The sequence below is a fragment of the Micropterus salmoides genome, unplaced genomic scaffold (genome assembly GCF_014851395.1).
Source record: "Micropterus salmoides isolate LMB-PRFRI ecotype aquatic unplaced genomic scaffold, ASM1485139v1 Ms_hic_scaffold_15, whole genome shotgun sequence".
NCBI lineage: Eukaryota > Metazoa > Chordata > Actinopteri > Centrarchiformes > Centrarchidae > Micropterus > Micropterus salmoides.
This window is the reverse complement of record NW_024040596.1, coordinates 11,703,515-11,727,541: the sequence shown is the minus strand read 5'-3', so window position 1 is coordinate 11,727,541 and position 24,027 is coordinate 11,703,515. Positions and strand designations below refer to the sequence as shown.

General features: G+C 40.7%; 1 protein-coding gene across 3 annotated transcripts; it reads right to left on the bottom strand.

The window, feature by feature from the left end:
- Window positions 1-1,403: 1,403 nt before the first annotated feature.
- On the bottom strand, window positions 1,404-23,681 carry vwc2l (von Willebrand factor C domain containing 2 like). Of its 3 annotated transcripts, none has more exons than XM_038721007.1 (5): window positions 22,762-23,681; window positions 21,387-21,908; window positions 16,454-16,570; window positions 10,558-10,687; window positions 1,404-5,194 (listed from the first exon to the last, which is right to left on the bottom strand). In XM_038721007.1, exons 2-5 carry the CDS (start codon window positions 21,798-21,800, stop codon window positions 5,043-5,045), a joined length of 813 nt encoding a protein of 270 aa, XP_038576935.1. In that variant the 5' UTR covers window positions 21,801-21,908; window positions 22,762-23,681; the 3' UTR covers window positions 1,404-5,042. The 3 variants fall into 3 exon arrangements, with proteins under 3 accessions (XP_038576935.1, XP_038576934.1, XP_038576936.1); XM_038721006.1 differs by having other exon boundaries at window positions 23,057-23,681; XM_038721008.1 differs by lacking the exon at window positions 16,454-16,570 and having other exon boundaries at window positions 23,057-23,681.
- Window positions 23,682-24,027: the final 346 nt, after the last annotated feature.

Here is a 24,027-nt window from a genome sequence, read left to right as displayed (position 1 = left end):
GCTCAGTGTATGAATGTGTATGAATGTGTGTGACTGGTGAATGCAGATGTAGTGTAAAAGCGCTTTGAGTGGTCGAAAAGACTAGAAAGGTGCTATACATTTACATTTATCCTCCCAGTTGGACATGCCTGTGAAACCACCACGGGGAGGCCGCCTTAACTGACTTGAACGCGAACGAGCAGCATTTCAGCCACTTGTTTCCTTGATCTAATTCTTTCATTACCAAAAGCTTTTGGCCATAGGTGAAGGTTGGAAAGTAGATCTTTTGGTAAATTGTTCCCTCTTCACTGTGACCCTCCGGTACAATGCTTGCCTCACTGTCTGCCCCACACTCACCCGTCTTCTCAATTGAAACATTTATGCAATTTTACCTTTTGTACATATCTCTTGGTTATCTGCCATTTTGTGTGTGTGTGTGTGTGTGTGTGTGTGTGTGTGTGTGTGTGTGTGTGTGTGTGTGTGATCCAAAGTGGTTTAAGTGAAATTGCATTCCATATTCTACATGGTTTTACCAGGAAGAGAAGATTATCTAATTAACTAATTAAAAATCCCTGTTTGATACCAATGGAGAGAGTGGGTCCCTGAAAAAGACAAATGGAGATAAAAAGAGCAATAAAATGTGTAGAATAGGAAGAATCAAGCAATGAATTGTTCCGTCAAGGCGCTGGCAGTTGCTGTGTCCACAAGGTGGGTGTTTGTATGTACCACCCCACCACCAAATCTGGGGTGGATGTATGTGTGCTGTGGGAGGCATTCTTCTGGCCATCTCCCAAGATGGCATTTCCAATGGGATTAGTCAGGGATGCACCTAATTGCTATTGATTGCTATGTGCTGCATAAAATTGCATCCCTTTTCTTGTCCACAGTGGGAGGCAGGAGAAGGCAATTAGTAGTGAGGACGAGATAGAAGCCCATACTGACTTGTAATGAAGTGGAAAGGAGGAAAGAACCTGTGAGTAATGCCCTTGAACTCACGTAATGTAACAAAACCATTAACCACTGGTATCTTCTCATTTTTTTGTCTTGCGCAGCCATGAGCCAGGAAAAACACTATACTTTTTATTTATTCTGTAATGTTCCGCTTATAGAAAGATGACCTGTTTCATAATTTCATATCGTGTATTGTTTGTTGTTCTTGTTTGGTTTTAGAACATAGAACGTGTGGCCAAATTCAAGGATTTGTTCCTGCAGCATCCTGTAGGGTTCAATTGAATTTCACCTCACCTGCTGCACCCACTGTACATTCAGCTGCAAAGAAATGCTGTGCTTTTTGCAGTAAGGAAGTTCACATTTTCCTGTAGTTGTAAAAGTTGCATTTTCAATCCATATTTTGTGGTCTTGTATCCAGAAAAACCTGCATAATCCTGAGCGAACAAAAAGGATGAACTTGAAGAAATCCACACTTCTTTTCAGGTCTATTTAACAAAATAGCTTTTGTCTTGATGAATGATACACATTTTCTTATTTCTTATGTCTTTTTTTTTTTTTACTCCATCTCAGATTTCAGAATACACATTATACGTCTGAAGATATTTACATATGAACAATACGGGGAACACCAAGGGTTGTTTGACTTTTGAAAATTTGGACCCTTTATTTCTTGTGGAGCTTAGGGTGAACCTGGTGCGAGCATGTAGTCCTATACAATCAAAGATGCTCTTTATTTTAAACATACATTTCTAATTTCTTATAGAAATGACACTATCCCACTTGAGTCCCTCATGAACAGACCCTTGGTGCCCCAAAACGTAAATACAGTTGATTGTATAATAACAGTGTATCTCTCTTTAGAATCCGGATAGTACTCTCTGTTGGTTTTCAGGCACACTTTATGTAACAGTTTTGTTGCTGGAAAAAAAACATGAGGAGAGGGGGGAAAAAATGAAATCTTTCATAGTTTCCAGCTACAGTAAGTTGGTGTCTCATGGAAAGAGTGAATGGTATACCTTTACAAAATGCCCATGTACAAGCCTGTGGTTTGAATGATGAGAGGACAAATGGGGTCATTTTAAATGGACGCTCACAGACAGACAAAAAGACTTAAGTTTCTTGGCAGAAAATGAACAAAGGCAGACTGCTGCTGATCTGTCCTTGAGACTGCAGCTTTCTATATTTGCAAGGAGAAATGTAATTTCTGCTGCTTTTCCCAGGCAGAGGCTCTCTCTGAGATGCGTGTAGTGGATGTGTGCCACATAAACGTTATTTTTTAAATATGTTTTTTCAAACGGCACACACGGTAATCTACTGCTTGTTAATGCACATGGCTCCAAACTCATTTTGTTCAGTTGTCAATGAGTGCTATAAAATTAATTTTCATGACCAGTGTTTAAAGGAGTTGCTCTGCACTCCTTTAAACACTGGGGGGGGGGGGCATATTCCACTGTTTTCTTTCACTGTACTACCTGCTGTCAGCCTGGATCACAGCGACTCAGCTCTTATGCCTGGCGGGAGAATTTAGCATGTTCTCAGAATAGATGGTTTGAACACTTCTCTTTCTGCACTAGTTGATGGAGGCAGCTTGTAGTTTGCAAAGTAAGGAGATGAGCAGCCATGGCACCCCCAGTTTAGTTTAACAAATGTAGCGCACCTCAGAAGCATGGAAGGAAACTGTAACTGAACAATCATGAACACTACAATGAGTCGCAATCAAAAGGATCCTAACGATATTCATATCTGCCATTTTTGCTGCTTCTACATACTACTTCTATGAAAAAACTCTTTAGAGCAGTCTGTGAATTCAATTTCAGATTTTTAGCTGTGATTGAACGTTGTCGTCGTTATCCTTGCTAATTCACCCTGCTGGAATGTTGGAGGGTAAAACAATAACTAGTTTGGGGTAATTCAGAACGGCATACCATTACAGCAAAGAGTGCAAACAAAGTAGCACTTGCAGTGCGGGCTGTTGATTCTGTATGAAGCCAAAGGCCATGCTTTGTGAGTCTTGTCAGGTAGCAATGCCTCTGAGTCCTGTCAACTCACACACTGATTTCAGTCTTTCTCTGTTGCTACCCAGTATATTTTTGGATACATGTACAGTATAGGCAGAATGATTATTTGGCATTTTAAGTAGGATGAATGAAGCTACTTTTATTAATCCTAAAATGTCCGGAGCACTGTGGCTGTGATTGATAAACCATAGATGTCAGTTTTGTTTTATGAGTGCAGACCTCAAGCCAGATAGATGAGGTCTGTCTTTTCACATTGAAAGACACTAAATCATTGTAGCTTAATGATGAAAATGACCCAAGCTCCATTGTTGCACCTAAGATTGAACCATATTATCTCAATTCTGTGATTCCTCCATCGCCCATGAGCTGCAGCGGAGTTTGCAGACTACAAGATTCTTCCAAAAAAAATATATACATTTTTAGTGCCTTTTAAGGTAATGTACCTCTTTAGTCATCGGTCTTTATCCTATGTTCATTTCTGTCTCATTACAGAGTGCTTGGAGCTGCTATTAAGCAGCCCATCCATCACCGCCCAGGAATAGGGTCTAAAAGGTTAACAGGAACGGATTTTCTGGAAATGGGAAAAAATTCTAGTGATGAATGGCATGAGCTTACTGGAATTCACCTTCTGAATTAATGACTGGTATTTATCATCTCAAAAATATCGTGTTTGGGGCCTTGGTTGGGTGCTTTTTCTATCAGACTGGACCACTTGGGGACCACTCCGCTCTGGGAAAATATCAGGGCAATGCATTAGCTTGTCTCTATGTTATAGCCCTGGCCATAACCACAACACATTGGAAGAGTTATTCTAACATATTGGGGAAGGGAGGAACTAAAAAAATCTATTACATATCTATAGCAGTGGGCAAATGTAACAGCTTTGTATTTTCAAGCCTTATAGGTTTAAGTGCGTCTATGTGCGGATCAACACACTGTGGCTGTGAGATTGTGGATGAATTGCCCGCTTGTGTAGATGGACAATGTGCATGTGAATGCTGCTTAAAAGCATTTAGACATATGCAGATTCCCTCCTTTTGTCTACTTGTTCTTGTTGAGTGTGCCCAGCATGCAGGCTGCGGCAGCGCCAAGCATCCAGCTGGATGATTTATCACAGAATACTCCTTGATTAAGGGAAATTAAAGCAGGCTGCTCTTGGCTCACTAATTGCTTTGATAACAAGTTCAAGCAGTTAGTTAGTGGGAATGTTTTGGAGGATATGGACCTCAGAGAGAAAACAATAACGACAATTAAGCCGGAAAGGGGGCTGCCCACAGCTTTGATGCAGTACTGCAGAATTTTAGATCTACCCTTCTCATAGTTGCTGGCTACAACCTTTCCTGCCCTTCAGCTAATTCTACAATACTAACTTGCCCTGCCTGTGCTGCTACAATATAAAGACATGACTCAAAACTGTGGTATGTAAAATCAAATCAGCGTTGTTGTTTTTATAACGGTTTATAAAATTGACAGTAGCTTCATCTAAGTGTTAGAGGTGTGTTTCTGCCATAGCGATTAAAAAGTCTTATGAAGACACAAACATTTATGTGTGATGTGCATCTTGTAAACAAGCTCTTAGGGTGAAGTTCTGAAACTGGAGCACACCTTTGCAGTGCTTTCACTGGTGTCAGTCCTCACATGACGAAGAAAAACCAACAACTAAAAAAGCGGCGATAAGTGTGCTTAAGTTTGTTTCTCCTGCTGTTGGAATTTTACAACACCTGCGTGAGTTCGACAGACAAGTACAACAAGCAGATGACATACATACAGAAATCAACATGAGCAGCTCAACGTTGTCAGTGATTAGGAAATAGTTCAAGGAGCATAGAAACTTTTCGTGTGAGAGCAGCAAGTCAACTTCTGAAAATGTGTAGGACGATTCAAACTGGAGGGGTGGAAACAACCATGAGACAAGTTCCGTCTTCTTCTCAGTGGCTAAATTTGTAATTTGTGTGAAGCTTATGAGAGCATCTCTTTGACGCTATGCTGTCTCAGGTTGCTTAGGAATTGTGCTCCTGCCCTGTCAATCATATAAAATGGTGCAGTAGGCAGGGCCTTGCCTGAGCTTTTCCATCCTTCCCCTGTCGAGTCTCTCTATGACAACGACTGGCCGTTGAGGCACTCCCGCCGCAAGCACTGCGCCGGCTTCCACCAGTCTCCGTTGTGGCAGCGGCAGATGGTGCAGTCGTCCACCTTTACTTCAATTCCGGCTGGGATGATCGTCGTTCCAGCAAAGCAATTTGGACCTGCCACATGGGAGGGGAGGGGAAGGGAAGGGAAAGAAGGAGAAAGACAGAAAAGAAGGAATGAGAACGACAAGAAATGGATGTGGCTCTCCTGAGAGCTTCTCTTTTTGGAGGGGTGGTGGAGTGATGCAGAGAACTGCAGGGAGTTAGGGGAGTCAGAGCAGACGTACAGATCTTTTCACGGGCATGCACCGATGGGCTTGTTTTTGCAACACTAAAGCGCTTTTGTTAGTCTCCCCTTCTCCCTCGACATGGAGCGCTTTGCATCCTAATGCGCCACGAGCAGAGAAGCCTGCCAGGCACTGGCTTGGCAGCACAGAGAGGCTGGAGTACAGAGAGAGACCGAGAGAGAGAGGGAGAAAGCTGCTTTGAGAGGCAGTAGGGAGGATGGTGTTAATCACTTCAGTCTGTATGAAAAGGCCACAGAACTCCTTAGCAATTCCTTATATGGTTTCTTTCCACACACACACACATACACACACGCATAGTCTTACATCCAAAACAAAAAAAGAACTCAGATTAATTTTGACGTCTGATTTATCCTTTTAAAACACTGTAGGATTTTCTTGTGTTGATCCCTTTTTGTTGATAAGATTCCTTTTATTCTAAAACGTGTTTGATTGTGTACCACTGAAACACCTCATACTCATGTATTTGATCATCTCAGCACATCAGCCTGGGTACATTTTAGGATCTGTACTTGAGGAAGCCAAAACCCCTGTTACATTTATGGGGATGCAGTGCATTCATTATTGGTAAATACCACATGAAACGATTATATCCAGTTTGTTCCTCCCTGCCCCGGCGTGATTTGAGGCGTGTATCTCTTCCTCTTCTACAGAGAGAAGCAAGAAGGTGCCAGGAATTTGCACCAGTTTTAATCATTTAGACGAAGCAATCAGCCGCTCAATTGGTGTGACGGTGACTTTGCTTTGGAGGGCTGTCAGTATTCAGCACTTTAAAACCTGCTAGATTCAAGACTCCCCTACGAGTAGTCATAAAAACCTCATATGTCTCATAACTCTTGAAGACACAGTAGCTTTCATAGCTTAGTATCCCAGTGAATTTGATTTAGTACAGGCCAACGTAATCCTAGCAATGTAAACGTGAAACAGAACAGTTAGTAGACCTGAGGAGCATGTGTAATTAATACAATTAATGATGGCTGAATTCCATTTAGCTGCTTGGATTTCAGGGACCTAGCACACTGTCTTGAATTACTGTAACACTTAATTAGAACAGAGTCATCATTAATGTTATTAGTAACACCTATGCTGTGCTGTGCAACCGGCTTATATAATAATTAGCAGCTCTCCTTTTTGTTTTTGCCGTTGACCCAAGTCAACACTACCAATTTGCACGAGGGCAGGGCTTTTTTTTTTTTTACAAACAGTGCCACAATTTCTGCAGCGCCATTAACTCTTGTCTCCTAAAAGTTGTTTTGTGGGAAGCATGGCCTTTTTTCACGGGAGACATTTTGACACGTAACAGTGGGGAAAAGCACAAGTGTAACTGATGAAACTAATGATGGCTTAATTCCATTCAGCTGCTTCAGTTTCAGGGTCCCGGTATTGTGCGCACTGGCTCACATCCCACTGTAAGGGCTTACTGGGGCACTTAAATAGAACTGAGCCATTATTGAGGTTATTAGTAACATATGTGCTTTTCCAACTGTGACAAGTCAAAGTATCCACTGTGATTAATTAGTGTTTTATGGTAATGTTTAGACAACTCAAAGCACTTGATAAAGGTCAGGTAAATATCAGGGTCTTGGTTAAATATTTAAAAAGCGACACTGACTAGAAGAATGAGACGTCAGGCAGTCTGGATGCACGTTGACTTTTCCAATGTTTAACGAAGGCCATGACTTTTACCTAACCTTAACCAAGTGTTTTGATAGCCTAAAGGCAAATGGGGTTGGCTAGTAGCTTCCAATATTTCACAAACTTTTGTTTCAGCTGTCTAAGTGATATGGTTAAATTTAGTGCAGTGTTTATGAGTTAAAATGGAGTGCGGGAGGCCATAAATATCCATGTGACACTGACAAAGGGAGCTGTTGGCTACCTAATATCCCCATCCTTTGCCTGAGCGTAGATGTGTCCCCTGCTCTATTCGGACCTGATAAAAGCCCTTTGATCTGAGCTTAGAGGAGACATTGAGAGTGCCTGCCAAGTCTTAACTCTCATTGATCCACTGCTGGACAGCTGGCACAGGTTACAGGACAAACTCAGTAGAGGTTGATAAGGGAAGAGGGCGACTGGTGCTGCTGCCAAGTGTGATTGTTTATAGCCAGATAGATTTGGAGCCCACAAGGACACTGTTTCAGCTACCTGTCACCATTCGAAGGACACATCACCCATCCAAGTTTGTGATCGATTCATGACCAATAACATTTTGTGAAGTCAAAAAATATTTGTCCTGTGTCAAAACTGTCTTGACACATCATTCTTTCACTGACTACAGCTTAAGGAGTGAATGCATATTAGGAGTCATTGCAGTCTATTTGGCTCAAATAAGATTATGGTTCTTTAGAGCTAAGAAATGCTTCCATACAAACTCACCTTTCCAAAAACCTCTTATTCACAAAAAACTGCAGCTGCAGTCCATAGGTGATATGAATATGTTGCAAACTGTAGCTAGCTCTATGGCACTCCTACTTTGTGATGTGTTAAATAACCAGGACAGCCTTCAGACAGATACTAGGCAGATCTATAATCCTATCATACTGAAGAAACACTGGCCGTTTTACATGACTACCTCTCATTATCATTTTCTTCATGAGAATTAGATAATCACAAGTATTCCCTGGTGAATTAACTATATATAATTCATTATAAAAATTATAGCTGAATCAGACTCAATGAATGCGGAGCTTAGAGATAAGATGCTCCCACTGGCGGACTTTTCTATTGTGCTGCCTTCTGCTCGGTGTTGCTGTTTTCAGGGTGAACCACAAAGAAGGAGACAAGCTAAAAAGCTGCATTCCAATAATGAAAAGCTTCGACAAAAGGTTGGCAGTTGTAAGCATTGATTTGGTTATTTGCAGGTAAAAAACAAAAAAAGAAACATCCACACATCAAGGTCATAACCACAATACATTTAGTTTAAAAATACTTTTTTTTTTTAATGGTGAAGTATAGTTAAGACCTACCTTAAATTGAAATATAATCATTAATCATGTTAAAAAAAATTCAGCAATCAACCACATTTAGCCCCATTTTAAGTGTCATGTATTTCAACTTTAAATCACCAAATCAGTGACTAATGCGAGCTAATTAGCCATGTTCAACACCTTAATAACGTTTCAGCCCTTCGCAATTAGGCCAGCCCTTGACAATTGTGACTGATTTTGAAATTTAAACAACCCAACATCTTAATTTTTTTTTTACTATCTGAATGAGTGGGTTCAGCCAGACTTTTCATTTGAGCTGGAACGTTGCAAATGCAGTGTGGAGATATTACATCTGAACTTCCTACGCAGTAGAGTTTGTCTGCAGATGCACCAGCCTCTTCAACCATGACACTGTTTAATGTGAGTAACACAGCAGACATAATCCATACAGAGTATGCTTCTTCATCGGTGGAAATAGGCTGCCACATAAAATTTTGTGAAATCAGCATGATCTCTAAAATGCACATTTTGTGTCATGGTGTTCCTCCACCATAAGAGGATGAGGTGATAATAAAGCTAGAAACAACACTTTTATCTGTTTACCTGTTGGAAATTAAAGGAAATTTTCCAATAGTTAATTTGCTATATGGCTGCTTTGTGTTTAGTGCTAATTGCAAAAGTTTGCATGTGCTTACACGCTAAACCAAGGTAAACATTGTACACATACCTGCTTAACATCAGCATGTTATTGCTAGCATATTAGCATGCTAACGTTAGCATTTACCTCAAAGCACTGCTGTTCTGCTAGCATGACCGTAGATGCTACAGCTTTACAGACCCTTGTTCAATGAGCATGACAGTATAAAACCTCATGGTTAAGTGATTCAGATTGGATTGGAAAAGGTGGTGCACAAAATACATTGACATTTTAAAAGGGTTGTGCTCATTTCACATAATTTTCTGAAACGCTTGCAGCATGGAAAGTACTTAAGACATGTCTGTCTGCCGTCAACTGATTGCATGTCTAACTGAAGCACATATGTGGATGTCTTCCTTTTACAGTTTCCTTTCCCTTGGCCAAAAATGAGAGCTAAACAGCATCCGTCATTGTCCTCTCCCCACAGCCCCCAGCCATCCACTCCCATAGAGATTTATCTGGCTGCCAGAGCCTGGCCAGGCACCCTTGGGGAGCCCAGAAACAGCAGGCCTACCCTGAAATGCCAAGGGTGTCACTGTGTCCTGTCAGCCTGGATTAGCTCTCTCATAGCAGCGTCTGCAGCCTTGTTAGTGTGGGTGTTTGTGTGTATGTGTGTTGAAATGAAAAGAAAGAAAGTAAGGGGGATGAAGATGAAATGAGAGAAAGTATGAAAGAAAATGTGGGTAGTTGTGGTGAAATGGCCATTTAGCATCCGCCTCTAACTAAATTCCTCTCTTCACATTTATAGGTCAACCGCTGCTCCAAATGCAAAGAAAAATATTTCAGGATATTTGTTTTGCCTTCTTTCTCATAAACAATTTTTCAATGTTTTGGTGTCAGACTCAACATAATGAGAAAACTGAATGTAATAAGAAGGCATATAAATCACCAGAGTACATCTTACTGTTTATCAGGTTCTCATTTGAGTTCAGGAAAACCTTCTCTGGCAGCTCCTTCAGCAATAAAATGGTCTGAATCTTGCATTTGAGCCATGTCAAAGGACAAAATCAAAAGAGAATGCAAAATGCTGTTGTGACATTTGATATTACCCACAGGTCTTTGCTGTTGATCATTCTAGCCAGGATGACATTGCAGACAAACAGTTACTGTACTTTGGTCATAAAGCTCCATCTGTCCCCCAGGATTGGTGCTGGCAAAGGGAAATCTCCCACCTCGCCTTGTAAATAGCCAATGAACCATTGGAATCCTATAATTCTAATTTAGGGATTGGCTGTGTGTGACAAGGGCGTCAGGGCACTGGGAGATAAAAGGCTCTCCGAGGACCCATTAGTCCCTCCTACCATGCCTTTAATCAATGGGCTAATGTTTACTCTGCTTAGTGTGTCATTTATAATTAAAACTAGTACTGCTCATTAGTGTCCAACGGGCCCAAGGTAATAATTTTAATTCATAAAACATCAATTACATCCTCATCCTGTAAAGGCGCGGCCATCAAATGGTGATGCCACAGATAAACTTTCCGTCATTGGTTTAATGAAAATTTAATGACTTCTGAGCAGTGTGCGCTGAATTCCAGAGGAGATGAGTGTTTACCGTTTTTACAGATGGGGCAGCATTGCTCCGGCTCGTACACAGGGTTGACACACTCTGGGACGGCGCAGTCGGACACCACACAGTGCACCTCATTATTTGGTTCGCAGCGGCACCATTCACAGGGTGACGGCTGTGGGCAGAGGCGGGAGGAGAGAAACTGGGTTAGATGATTCAGTAGGTTTCACCTTCATGAGTCTATGTGATTACTACTGGTCAGTTGAAGAAACAGCCTCCTCTTATATGCATTTTTGCTGGTGTTTCCCAATTAAAAATTATATGCATTTGATACCGTCTTCAAAGTAACAAGTTGATCAATTATTCACAATGCCAGTTTTATTAGGCTTCTTGCATCCTAACAAACAAAGCCTGTAGCTGACTTTGAATAAAATCACTAGAAACAACTAATAGGGGGAGCCTATGAAGTGGTGGTCATGATATTTAGTATTTTGCTGCATTTGGCTGCAGCCTGCCTCAGGAAACAGTTCAGAGGCTTATCTTACCACCTCTGCAATGTGTAAATCAGTGCAATGCAGCTCTCTTTGCTGCTGCCTCTTACTTGACTCTATCTTTGCAAAGTCTCTTGACCGGAAAATGAACTGTAATGCAATTACATGGAGTGGAAAAATACAAACTGTTTCCAAATCACGAAAGGTCAGCTGTTAATCATGTTAGATTTTCTTTCTGCTCATCACAGTAAACAGCATTTTGAGGGCCTCTGCACTAGGTATGATCATTCAATCACTAGTACTCTGTACTGACCTTAGAGGGTGCAAATATTTCATATTTGATAACCCTATTGCAATTTACATTTGATGAAATATAGATTTTTTTTTGGTAGGTTGCAACAAAACAAAATGGTTCGGATGGATCATAATAAAGTGGGTGAGTTATCCATTTGAAGGATTCATAGTCCAAAACATATTGCCACAGTCAATATTTGAATGCATTTCAATTGAGATTCAAAACCAGCTACTGTGGGAGCAAATGTTCACTCTTGAATGACCCTGAGGTCGAATAATGCACTTACCTTTGGACCGAGCATTTTCCCCTTGTTTCATGTCTTTATGCTAAGATAAGCTAACCAGCTGTTTGCTCCTATGACAGCTATGTGAGTGTTATCAAACCTCGCATCTAACTCTATGCAAGACAGTTAGATGAGAAGTAAGCAACTACGTATTATACCATCAACCATCCCAACTGCATTAGTTCTAGAAAGTTATAGCTAAATTTCCATTTCCTAAATTGAATTGTAGCAGCAACAACAACAACATTATCGCTGTCTGTAATCCAGTTTTGTGTACAGATAAGTGAAAGGGCTGTCGTAATACTGGATGCTTTATTCTGACTTTTAGCAGCCAATTTTGCCAGGATGCCAGGCAGTCTGTATGCACTGCAGCCACACTGAATATGAGCAACATTAAGAGATGGAGATCGAGCGAGAACAATAGAAAAGAAAGCAGATGCATAATCCATTGTCTGATTGTGGCCATACTTCCTGGACTTAAAATAATCTAAATGAAGAATGAGATCTGCAACGTCATGTTTAAATTAAACATTTAACTGTAGCCAAGGATGAGAGAAGAGATAAGTCCAACACACGCCTAAGACCTATTTTTTTTCCAATTTCCCTCCTTTTTGAAAATGTACAAAATTGCCTCAACTGTCCATCTGATGTAGTTCCTCTGATATGTCAGACTAGGATTAAAACATAGGATGTGAAACTATGTATTGGATATGATGTTTATAAAGGGCAAAATTATCAGCATATATGGCATATAAAATCAGACTCACCACAAGGACTGCATTTATATGTAGTTATGTCTGTAACATGTTTGCGTCCTGGTATAAAAAGCTGTGTTCTGTGCCTCTGCTTTAAAAGATTCAAACTCTTAGAGATGCTAATGATGATAGATTTAATCTGCTTATTCATTGTGTCTGTTGCATATTTTAGAGCTGCCGCTCCACAATGTAAAAGCACATCTCAAGGCCTTTGCTTTTTCTAGTGTAGCTGCACTGAGATGATAAAAGCTTTTAAGAAACACACACACAGATGGTAGATGAACATCTGTAACTCGCCTCTCCTCTCATATCTTACCCACACAAGTATTTGACACCAGTCGGTTCACGTAAATAAACCATGGCAAAGAAAATTCTCTTTTGCAGAGTTAAACGCCCCTGGAGTTATCCGCCCCTCTGTCGGTTTGAGTTGCTCACACAGAAATGTACCAATTAAAGAGCAATATGTTGTCTCATACATATGGAAGATGAACTACATTTTGTCAACCTGATAGCCTTAATCTGTGGCAGCTGGCAAGGTGGGATTCAGGGTCAGCAATGGAGCATATAGGGCTGTTTCTCATGATGTCATGGCTGCATTTCAGGTTTGTGAATAGTTGGCTTTTTCTTGGGACCAATAAAAACCTTTGTTGTCCATAAGTATTCTGGGTTGGGTGAAGATGAGGTACCTTAACCTCGGACAATATATAAAAGCAATTAATTGTTACTTTAAATTGATAATGAGCTTCATACTGTTTTTACTACAGTCTTTCAATTAGGTTCAAACTCACTTTGTTTACATGCACAATAATATCCCTGTTGTGATTTTGTAGAATCCCGGTTATGTATTTTTTCATGTGTTAGTTGGAGTACTGCAATAAAAACTGAGATAATGCTGCATGTGAACACCTTGTCCATCTTCGTAATCAGTCTGTCATGGCTCAACACAGAAGGGCTAACTCTTCAGGTCAAGACTCAGCAGTTTACTTACATCTGAAGGGCAGAGGACACTCGTTTGAGGACCAGCAGGTGCACATTTTAGACAGAGAGGATGAATGGTTTGAAAGAGGTGTCAAGGAAACCATCTACACCCGGGTTGAGAAACCGTTGCTGAACAGAAGAGGGGGTCTACGCCACCACTTATCCCCCACTTACGATGCTGTCCTTTCATCACTTCCCAGGAAACTTAACAAACGTAACCTCTTGGCCTCAGGTGAAGATACCAACAATGATTTGGCCTCGGGTAGTTCTAACGACCATAATGACTGCCGTTACAACAGCCAGGAGCACTAACGAACCAGCGGTATTGAAGATCCTGACAAACGACCCCACTGAGATTAAATAACTGAGTTTCCCGTCAGTAAGAACTGAAGAAGTCTCTCGGATGAGGAACAAAACCTCTTCTAGTATATTCAACCAAGTCCAGTTGCCCTTGACTTTAACCTTCTTTGGATAACTATGACCTGGATGACTGTGAACCTTCACTGACAGTCTGCCATGTATGAAACTGTTTCCACAAACTTCAGTTATTACATCCTGGAATCTATTGTCAGAGGATAAAGTGTATTGTTGATGAGTCAGTCAGACCTCAACACAAAACATGCATCTAAGATAAGGCGTATTATTATCTTTAGAGGATAGAGGAGACAGCTGGTAAAATGTAGGGATAAATTGGAATTCAACTCAACATAACAATTAACATATATTATTAGTTTGGTTTGAGGCAATACTGTCAATATTTTTTAAATGAATGTGCGCCAGAAAAAACAAAAATAAGCTTTAGATTTGTCATTTATGCCTCACATTTTTTTTTTATTGTTGTCGAACTGACTGAATGTTGAGTTTTCTCATTCAGAGGTGTGTTTTGATCTCACAGGTACCACCTCATGTAGTATTACTTTTTTTCTTTTTCTTTTTTTTTTTTGTTGGAAAACACGCATTTGTCAATACCGAGTTCGCTTCTTCAAAACTCATCAAACTGTCAGGACACAACAGAAGACAATGCCGACTAAACTGTGAATCACTTGTCACTGCTTTCACAAGAAATGCATTCAACGACCACTGTAAACTGTTTTTTTTTTCATTTGAACTCAACCACCACGAAACCTCTATGTATTTGCACTCCGTTTTGCACATGTTCATATACTATACTGATACATTTTAAACTTTACTTTTAAAAGTATGAAAAGTAAAAGTACTCATTATGCAAAATGACTCCATTCCAAGTGTTACATTTATTATATATTCTATTTATTAATTATTCCTGATTCAGTATTGTCCAAGTAGCATCTGAATGTTGTAGAGGTAGAAGTATCAAGTAGCATAAAATGGAAATGGGCAAGTAAAGTACAAGTAACTCAAAGTTTACTTAAGTACAATACTTGAGTAAATGTATTTAGTTACATTCCACAACTGGATCCTGGAGATGTGTATGAAGTGTTTTGATTGCATTAGTGCATTTTGGGGTGAGAGATTAACTGTTGTTGTTGAGCTGCATGTGGGTAAAGAGAACTGTCTGAACAGTTAAAAAAAAATGTTACTCGGTTTACAGAAGTAGGTGTTACCAAGTGGAAATTTCTGTCCAAACTAGAGGAATGACTATAGGAGTTTATTCATAGCCGATCACAATTGGCCTTTAAAATAGCATTTCAAAGCAGAAGTGGCATTTCTTTATTGTTTAATTTGGCAGACTGACCAGTAAAGCAACGCAGGTGGGAAGCCTGCCAGTGCAGATGCTTCGTAGGCACAAGTATATTAAAAATGGCATTTGAAAAAGAAAATGATTCCATGTACCTATGACACATCGCAGAGACTTTCAATGTATTCAGCCTGGTGCTTTCAGTACGTCCTTTTGTGTGAGGTCTACCGTGAAGAGGATCAGTAGTGCCTTAGCCCAGACTCAGAAAAAAAACCTGAGCACCAGAACCGAACTAAGATGTGTTGGCACATGTTCTGGGGGGGAAAAAAGTCTCCTGTTGTCCCTGGCTTATTGGCTGGGTATTGAAGTGAATCTGCTGCCATGCTTTTCATTCCCACTCTGAGACACAAGGAGACGACCAGGGAAGCAATGACTTGTCAAATACCCTTCAGTGTGGCAAATGGGAACTTAAAATACTTTGAGGCTGGACAACAGTGCCACAGAAATCTCACCCATGCGGTTAATAGGAGTGACAGGAATGTGTTGACAGTTAAACTGCATGCTGCTGTTGTCCAGGTCAAAACAATATTTTTCTGGTGGTCAGGGAATACAGAGAGAGACATGAGGCTGAAGATTTGTGCATGAGGAGAGTTGGTTGCTAAAAGCACCCTTGTACAGGGGCACTTTAAGTGCAAGGAAGTTGACGAGAGAAAAACTTGTTTGAGAATTCTTTGTGACCTAATTGTTTGCACTTAATAATTTCTTCTAATTAGGGCCATTCTTGCCTCTGGCAAATTGGATAGGAAAATCAATTTGAGCAATCATTTTTACAGCTTTTATGTTGGTTTTGTCTCATAGGTGTCTGTGCTGAAAAGTGGAGTCACTAATTACTGTTGTGTGCGATGTGTAGGCAGCTGTGTGTGTGTGTGTGTGTGTGTGTGTGTGTGTGTGTGTGTCTATGCTATTTTAGATTCATTGTTGTGTTTGTCTACATGTGCTTTCAAAGTGCATCTCCATAATTATGGTACATTAAGTTCTCTAAAGACTTGTTTTGAGAGAACAATTAAAAGAGAATTTCTATCCTTTTTCAATCTATTATAGTTGCAGAGTGGTAAAAAGCAATGTTTTTCTCTGAAAATGAAATTGCCTCAACATTTAAGCCCTACTCAGTAGAAGGCCTTAACTGAACTGCACTGGATAGATTAGTACCTGTCTCCTGGGGATTTAAGGAAAGGTGAGTTAGATCACTTGCAAATTAATCAATTTGCATTACTTGCCTCTAAATGAGAAATGATTGAAGGTAGTTAGATGGTTGAAATCTACTGTGTGTACCTTTGTCACTGAAAATGTTGGAGCCCGCCCCCCCCCTTTTTTTCAACTCTGCATCCCTTCCCTAGGGGGATGGCAGGAAGCATGGACGGGATTGTTCACATTTGAGTTCACATCCCAGCCCTAGCCTGATGATCTGGGATCTGAACTCACCCTATATCTCCTGGTTCTTGATTGCAGCTGCGCTGAGGCCAGAGGCACGCCGGCAGCCATGCTGGGCTGGGGACTGGTCCCTTCCTCATCTGATGGGGAACCCTGTAGGTGAAACACCTACTAAGGTTGAGTGGCATGACTCTATCACAGGGCAACAAAACAAAGGAGTAGAAAATACACCCACTATGCCTACAAAATCTGCATTGTATTAAATACTATACTGTTAACAGTAAATATTTAAGTGGTACTAGGAAATTTACTTTAGACTTATTTGTGAGGTTGCTGATGCATGAGTTATACCAGCATTAGATTCAACAAATGACAGGCTGACTTTTCACTGCAGTCAGCTGCTTTGTGTTGAATGAATGCCCAATACCGCTTGCACAACAATGACTGCATACTGTACTTACATGGGACTTAATGACTGACCTATTGCATGATGGAATTTTCAGCATAATGAAATTGGAAAATTACTCAACCTAAATCAATTCTTCCAAGCATCCCCAACACTCTAAACTGACCACATCTTTCCTGTTATTATCCTGAGAGGCTGTGTCTCTGCATTTCTTCTCCATCTGCTACTGAATATAAATGCAAACGTCTGCACAATGTAGCTCTGCAAACGAAATGCCAATGAAGTCTACACTAAAGGTTAACCTGTCGGCGTCTCTAAACAGGGATCTGTATACCAGATACTGACTGATTTCCTTGAACCCTGCAGGGATCCGAAGCTTTCATGTCCTCACTGAAGAGACCCAACCTTCACACAGGATGTGGGCTAAGACATTTTAGTTACTTGTGGGGTCTTACAAAAGGGGAGGGGGCTCGTCCTGCACCACTTGTTTCCTTATTTCTGTCATGTCATTTTCACTGAGATAATCAATAAGAACAAATGGATGTTTTTTTTCTCTCCCTCAAGTACGAATAAATGTCCTTCCCTCTTTGGGCACTCCAGTCAAGGTTAGCATGAGTGTGAGCTGCACTATTGATGGATTTGATCTCACATCAAGCTGCGAGGCTTACGCACTCACAGCGGCCCTTACAAAATACTGTATGTGGGCATGCATCCCAATGCAGGACTGAGCTTGATGCTGCCTGACGTGCAAACACACCAATCAGTACAGATTAGGTACATAGGTTTTAAATGGGTTGATCCCACACGCACCTTATTAACAGCAACACTATGAACACTTTCGTGCTGATGTGCCACTGCATAATGGAGGGCTGCAGCTAAATAATTTTCATTATCAATTTCTTGTTTATTATTTTTTGATGAATTGTCTAATCATTTAATATAACAAATGAGGGTAATGCCCATTACAATTTTCCAGAGCCCTAGGTAACATCTTCAAATTACTTGTTTTGTCCAATTAAGGATTAAAATCCCAAATTCATTCAATGTACAATCAGGTGAAGCACACAAAGCAGCAGTCTGACTGGTTGGAACCAGAAACTTTGACATTTTTGCTTGATTAATGCCCTACATGATTAATTTCATATCTTAATTGTTTTTGATTATTTTTTATGTCAGTTAATCAACTAATTGAATCGGCATTGGCATATTGGCCCCCATTAGAGGCATAAAATCCTTGTTAACAATGGAAAACCAGAATGCTATGACTCTTTTGCTCATCTAGCTAGAAGTACTAGAGGCAGATACATGACAATGAAAATAAAAGGCAACTAAAGAGGTTTTACATGAGCAAATCATGGACAAAACATTCTGCTGAAGCCTGGGAGGACAGGTAAAGACAAGTGGTTGACGAGACATGCAGTGTTTCCCCATGATTAACTTAGTCAGGTTGTGATTTTTTTTTGTAAAGCATAATTTACTTGGGGCTTACCTTAAGTTTGTGTGAGTAGTTGGGGAATTGCTAAACCCCAAATTAAACTTATTCATGTTAGTCAACACTGTAAAGAGGTTTTCAATAAAAAAAAAAAAAAAAAGGTTTGTGTAGATGCACACTTGCTGGATATTATGTTCATATGCAACATATGCACAAGTGATTTAACTTTGTAAATATGCATGATCAGCATTTGTCTTCAACACAGCCCTTACATTTTTGTTGTTTAACCATAGTTAAACATTATCTTTCCCTAGTTTAAAGCTGCGCTAATAAATATTTTTATTAATAATGAGTCAAAAAGCTCTGTGTAATATGAAATGGGTTACTTGAAGTGACACACGCCCAGAGAATTATCACAGACTCTGCAGTTCCCCTCTGCACTTTGGAACAATGTTTTGGTTCACTGTCGACGCTCTTATCAACCTCATCTCAAGCTGCATCAGACAACAGTTATAGTGAGAAACCTCTGTTCAACCAACTGTATGCTACATGTGCAACACCAAACAGCAGACAGAGTTAGTAACGAGCTGGTGGACATAGTGGAGCATTTAGCAGCTAAAGAGTCAGATTTCCCCAAGGGTTGGTAGAGAACAAAAACAGAGCTAAGAGAGTATATATATTAGACCATTGTCAAACAATATCTCAATATTGTGTTTATGGCTTCTTCCGCTGCCTCCAAGTGGCCAAAAAAAGGAAAAAAGAAGCAAATGACACTACTTTAACTGAGTGGTTTTAGTCTAAAGACCTTAACCATACCGTAATGAATTGCTACTCATAAACAGTATATTTTAGCAGGATCCAATTGATCCAAACGTTGGTTTTGAATATTTTGCAGATATTAATATAATATACGTTATGTCTGATACTTAGGACATTTCTAAATCCAGTACTTTTTCTCACAAAGGATTTTAGTGCTAAATGCAGTGCTTTCAGTCTTTTGTATATTGTTGATGCATGAGATGTCCATGCTTGAATAGCTCAAAAGATGGCTTAGATAAAATAACATGCTCAGACTTGTTCTTTTGGTTTTTGTTTAAATGTTAACGGATTCAACTAGCATTACATTGAGTAATTATTGACAATTTCTGTCTGTTTTTCTGTGAACTTTTTTGTAAAATTGTGATGCTAAAACATTTGTCAAACATCTGAAATGGTTGTTGACATGTATGATTTAGAGGTTTTCGGGAAAGAGGTAGCATTGCAGATCAGTTTTATTTGTGTCTTATTTGGATTGACGCATTGTTTGATCTCTGGTATGCTGCTGATCTCTTTGCTGATCTGCCTCTGACAATGCCAAGAAATCTTGAAGATGCTTTTTATAGCTTAGTTTTAAATTAGTTCTGAAGTGCTTTTGTTCCAAGTAGACGTCACAAAATACGTGATTGAGAAGTGTTCTACTTCACTGACACGCACAGTGTAAATAAAATAAAAAATCTGGTGCTTAAAATTGTGCATAAAATATTTGGACTGGAAAAATGATTAGCTGTTTGTGGGAAAAGCAACTGTCTATCCACAGAAATCAGTTTCTGAATAAATCTGAGGTAAGAAACAGGCCATGTTTATAAAAATAAAAAATCACATTTTCACAGTTCAAAACTCAAGAGGAAATTGTTGATGTCATCATACTACCAGTTTGCTGACTTCTCTCAAATTCTGGGCTCACTAGTTTTTTTTTTTTACCTCTAACATAATGTCATAACATGTAATTGTTAAATCCAGAAAAAAGATACATTCAAGTATTATAACAAGAATGAAAAACAACCAAGAATCTCCAAGCTAACTTCAGTCCTCTTAATTCGGACCAAAGCATAATGACATTTTCCATTGGAGGTTTATAGCATTTGTTTGACACAACCATACAGGACACACTAATCTAAACTTATTACTGATATACTTTCACAGAGAGGAATAAGTGCTATCATCTTTTTAGTTGATCATACCAATTGTCATGTTACATTTCATTTACTTACAGCCCCTATCCACATGTGAGGGATTTGAAATGAGGAGGTTTCCTAATGGGCCGCAACAGTTTGAACAGCCTGAAGTTGTGGTGCTCATACAGTGTCATTTCAAATCAGGCAGTACTGTCATGCTCTATAACAACTGCTGAGACACTGGTCTGATGGGTAAAAACAGTGCTCCCTTTGCAGGAGATGCAGGGAAACTGAATCTGCCAGCAATGACTCAGTGTCCACAAATCAAAATATTAAAATTCTCTTATAACATCTGTCACTTTAGCAATGCTGGGTGAATGTTCAGTTGATGTTGCAGGGAGGAGGGGTTGGGGATGACATCACTGGGGGAGGCAGCCATTTTTATGCCCTTGGCCAATAAACACATTTTAATACATACTTTTACAGTATGCCAAGAATTGATTCTCACACCAACCAAAAGCCTCACTAACCCAAACCCTCCACAAAAAGTCAATGCTGTTGTTGAGCTTTATTATGCATTTTTCAACAATAAATATCATTGAAGTCAATGGCTGTCAACAAGTTGCCATACCAAAAGCTGTGTGTAGGTGTTTGATCCCATGAGACATAGTGGCTGCTACCACTATGACATATATTTAGTTGCATGTTTTAATTGATGGGCATCTATCACTTGTCAAGAACACGGCTGTTCATATTGCTGCATATGAAATTTAAAACAACTGAATAGCCCAGACAGGCTGCCATGTAAGATGGCTGCTTCCATACTTTTGGCTGTGACTGACTGAATCAACCTGGCAAGATGGAACCAACTCATGAGCATCAGTTGGGCGCTATAGCCCCTAAAGGCGTTTGAATATGATCATATAGGGTATAAACGATTCTGTCAGAAGGCAAGATCAAATACAATACCAGATTGGAAACAGTAGCCTACCTGTAAATCTTTTTTTTTTTTTAAATATGATTGCTCCTCCAACTTTATGACAGAGAAAGTTTAGTGCATATTGGAAAGGCACAACTGCTAGAATTATGCCACGACTTGGGTTTATGTAAGTTGACTCACCTGAACCGTTTTAATGTAAACATTTTAAGAAATATATTGAGTTTGTTGTATAATAAAGAGATCCAGGTTGGATCTTGGAACTCAGATCTTACCTTGAATTCTTCCAGTATTTTATACGTTTTCCCCCGGTACTCGCAAAAGTTTTTAACTTCCTTGCACTCGGGGCAGCATCCATTGTGCTCCACTTTGGTGCACTTGGGGTGCAGTTTGGGGCACTCGGGCTGGTCGCACACAGGCCCGTCCTCCGTGCACACGCACGGACAGTTCGAGTGGCCCGGATAGAAGCGCTCCCCGAGTTTGTAGACGAAACCACTGTCGTCCACGCATCCTTTCCCCCGGTAGTCATCGAAGACGATGCTATCACTGGCGGTCCGCTCTGCCTCGTCCGCGGCGTAATCCTCGGGGTTACCCACCGAGGCCGGAGACACGGCGCTCAGGGCCAGCAGGAACACGAAGGCGGCCGAGAGGAGAGGGCCCATCCTTCGCCGCGGCATCGATATCCACATTCAACAAAATTGTGTGAATGTCATCCCTAGGCTCCCGGTATCCTCTCCGGATCCGTTCTGCGCTTCATCATCATCATCATCATCATAATCATCACTTGGGGAAATGGGCTGCAGTGGAAAAAATAAGAGATGATATGATGGATGATGATTCCTCTGATGTTGTATTGCACAACCTCAAACCAGTACACCCCACACTCCAAATAGCTACTTTTCGTTTTTTTTGCTGAGGCCTGTGTATATTTTGTCTACTGCTGCAACCAGTTATCTTTATACGAATCGTTCAAGTTTCTTTAATTGTTATTCTCTCTCCAGAGACAAAAGAGGTTCCCAAATGTAGCTTAGGTTAATCAACAGGCTAATGCCATTATCCCTGAAAGAAAGAAAAAAACACCACTGTTAACATAAGCGTGCGGTCTATATGTGCGCTTGTGTGGTGGTGCGGGTGGTGTTCAGATTCAAAGGATTCTTTTCGTGCAAAATCTCAGCAATAGTTGACCGTTCAACATCAGAGGGATAGGTTAAAACATCCATTATCTGAAGTGGGTGGCGTGGGCTCCTCACACTATTCTTCTCCACATTAAAAAATCCCAATGTATGAGCTATTTTTCTACAATTTGAAACTCTACCAGAGCGAACAGAGACAACAGGTAGCCAGTAGTCTATTTCAAATTCCCCTGAAGCCAATAATTATACAAATTACTGCTCAAATGTTGGACTTAACAGTAACCTGTGCTTACTAAATCAGCCATGTAACGTGCAAATGTCCAGAATCATAAATGCGCAATGATTTACCCAAATCACAGAGCCGAATCGAGACAGTTAAGCAATATAGCCTATAGCGGAAAATGAGCATTTCCCCTTGGCTTGGAATCGTTTGGTTTCTAAGTGCTGCGTGTCTTGACAGATCAATTGAAACGCCAGTGACAACAGGGATGTATATTAAACGATAGGGCAAACTCACCGCGAAATTTCTTGATATCCACTTAGTGTGAAGCCAGAGAGCCCAACGCATAGAGGGCTAGAGCAGATTTAATTACAGTCGCCTAGCCTATTGGAAACTTTACTTTATCCACAGGGTACATTCTCCAGACTCCACAAGACACTATAATCCTCCCTCTCGGTCGTGATGGTGGGTTTAAAAGCAATTAAACACCAGCCTTTTGGAGGTATGGTCCCCCACCTTCCCTTTCCAGTGCAAAGAAAATTATATCCACGTAAAAGTAGGTTTGCCTCATGAACATCCTCATCGGACTCACCTTTTTTGAGACAATATCACAGTTCACGTCCGAAGGCATGCGGTACGCAGAGAGAGGCAGAGACCCAGAAAAACAGCTGGGGAAAATCCTCTATAGCGTTCCCTGAGAATCCGGAGTCAATTCAATATTTCCCAACGATGCAGGTGAATATGAGAAAGCAGCAGTCAGGCTTATTGCACATATGTGTGTGTACATCCAACGGTTGCATGAAAAATAAAGAATCCAGAAGTTTAGAGTATAAAAAGATGAAACCAAACGGGATTGAGAGCAGTCAGTGTTTGATTTTCGGTCGCATTCATCGTCAGTAGGGGAGAGTGAGGAGGGAGCGCTCCGACTTTCAGCACCTTGGAGAGCGACTGTCTCCTGCGTCCTGCACTGAGCAGCGCAGAGCGCCCCCTGTCCCCCTCTGTCACCCACAGACACAACAACGCTCACATCCCACGATCCGAGGACAACTCCGACTGCTTTTCTTGAGCTGGTCCAGCAAGAGTTAAAGGCTAAAATAAAGTCAAACGACGAAATAAATGGTCAGTTTGTCAGAGAGGTTCCCGGAGGAGCGGCGGGTGGACTGAGGAGGTAGGGTAGATCTGTCTAATGTGTGTGAGTGCCTTTTTGTGTCTGTTAACGGGTGCGCCCGCGCGTGCATGTTTGTGTCATTACGCGCCTGTGCGTGTGTGTCTGCATACGTGCGCGCGCCGGAGTGTCTTCACACATGACCTGCAGCATGTTTCCCTGAGTCACTCATTATTTGCAGCAGTTTACAGAAACCCATTTGTATTCTACGGCGCAGTGCAAAAAGGGGGAGTCTGACTTCTCAGCCCCTACAACAACATACAAATTCTGAATGGCTTTGCAGAGCAGCATCAGCTTTGTTTTACAGATGGTAGCCCATAGGGGCCACTGCCTGACTACATTCAGTCTGAGAACAGATGACTGACTGAGACCCCAAAGACCATCACTTAATTAGTTGC

Coding starts and splice junctions, on each gene's coding strand:
- vwc2l (XM_038721007.1), bottom strand. CDS start 21,800: ATGTGGATATCGATGCCGCGGCGAAGGATGGGCCCTCTCCTCTCGGCC. Junction 16,571..21,386: donor AAATACTGGAAGAATTCAAG/GTAAGATCTGAG, acceptor CAACCTTAGTAG/GTGTTTCACCTACAGGGTTC. Junction 10,688..16,453: donor CAAGAACCAGGAGATATAGG/GTGAGTTCAGAT, acceptor CTCTGCCCACAG/CCGTCACCCTGTGAATGGTG.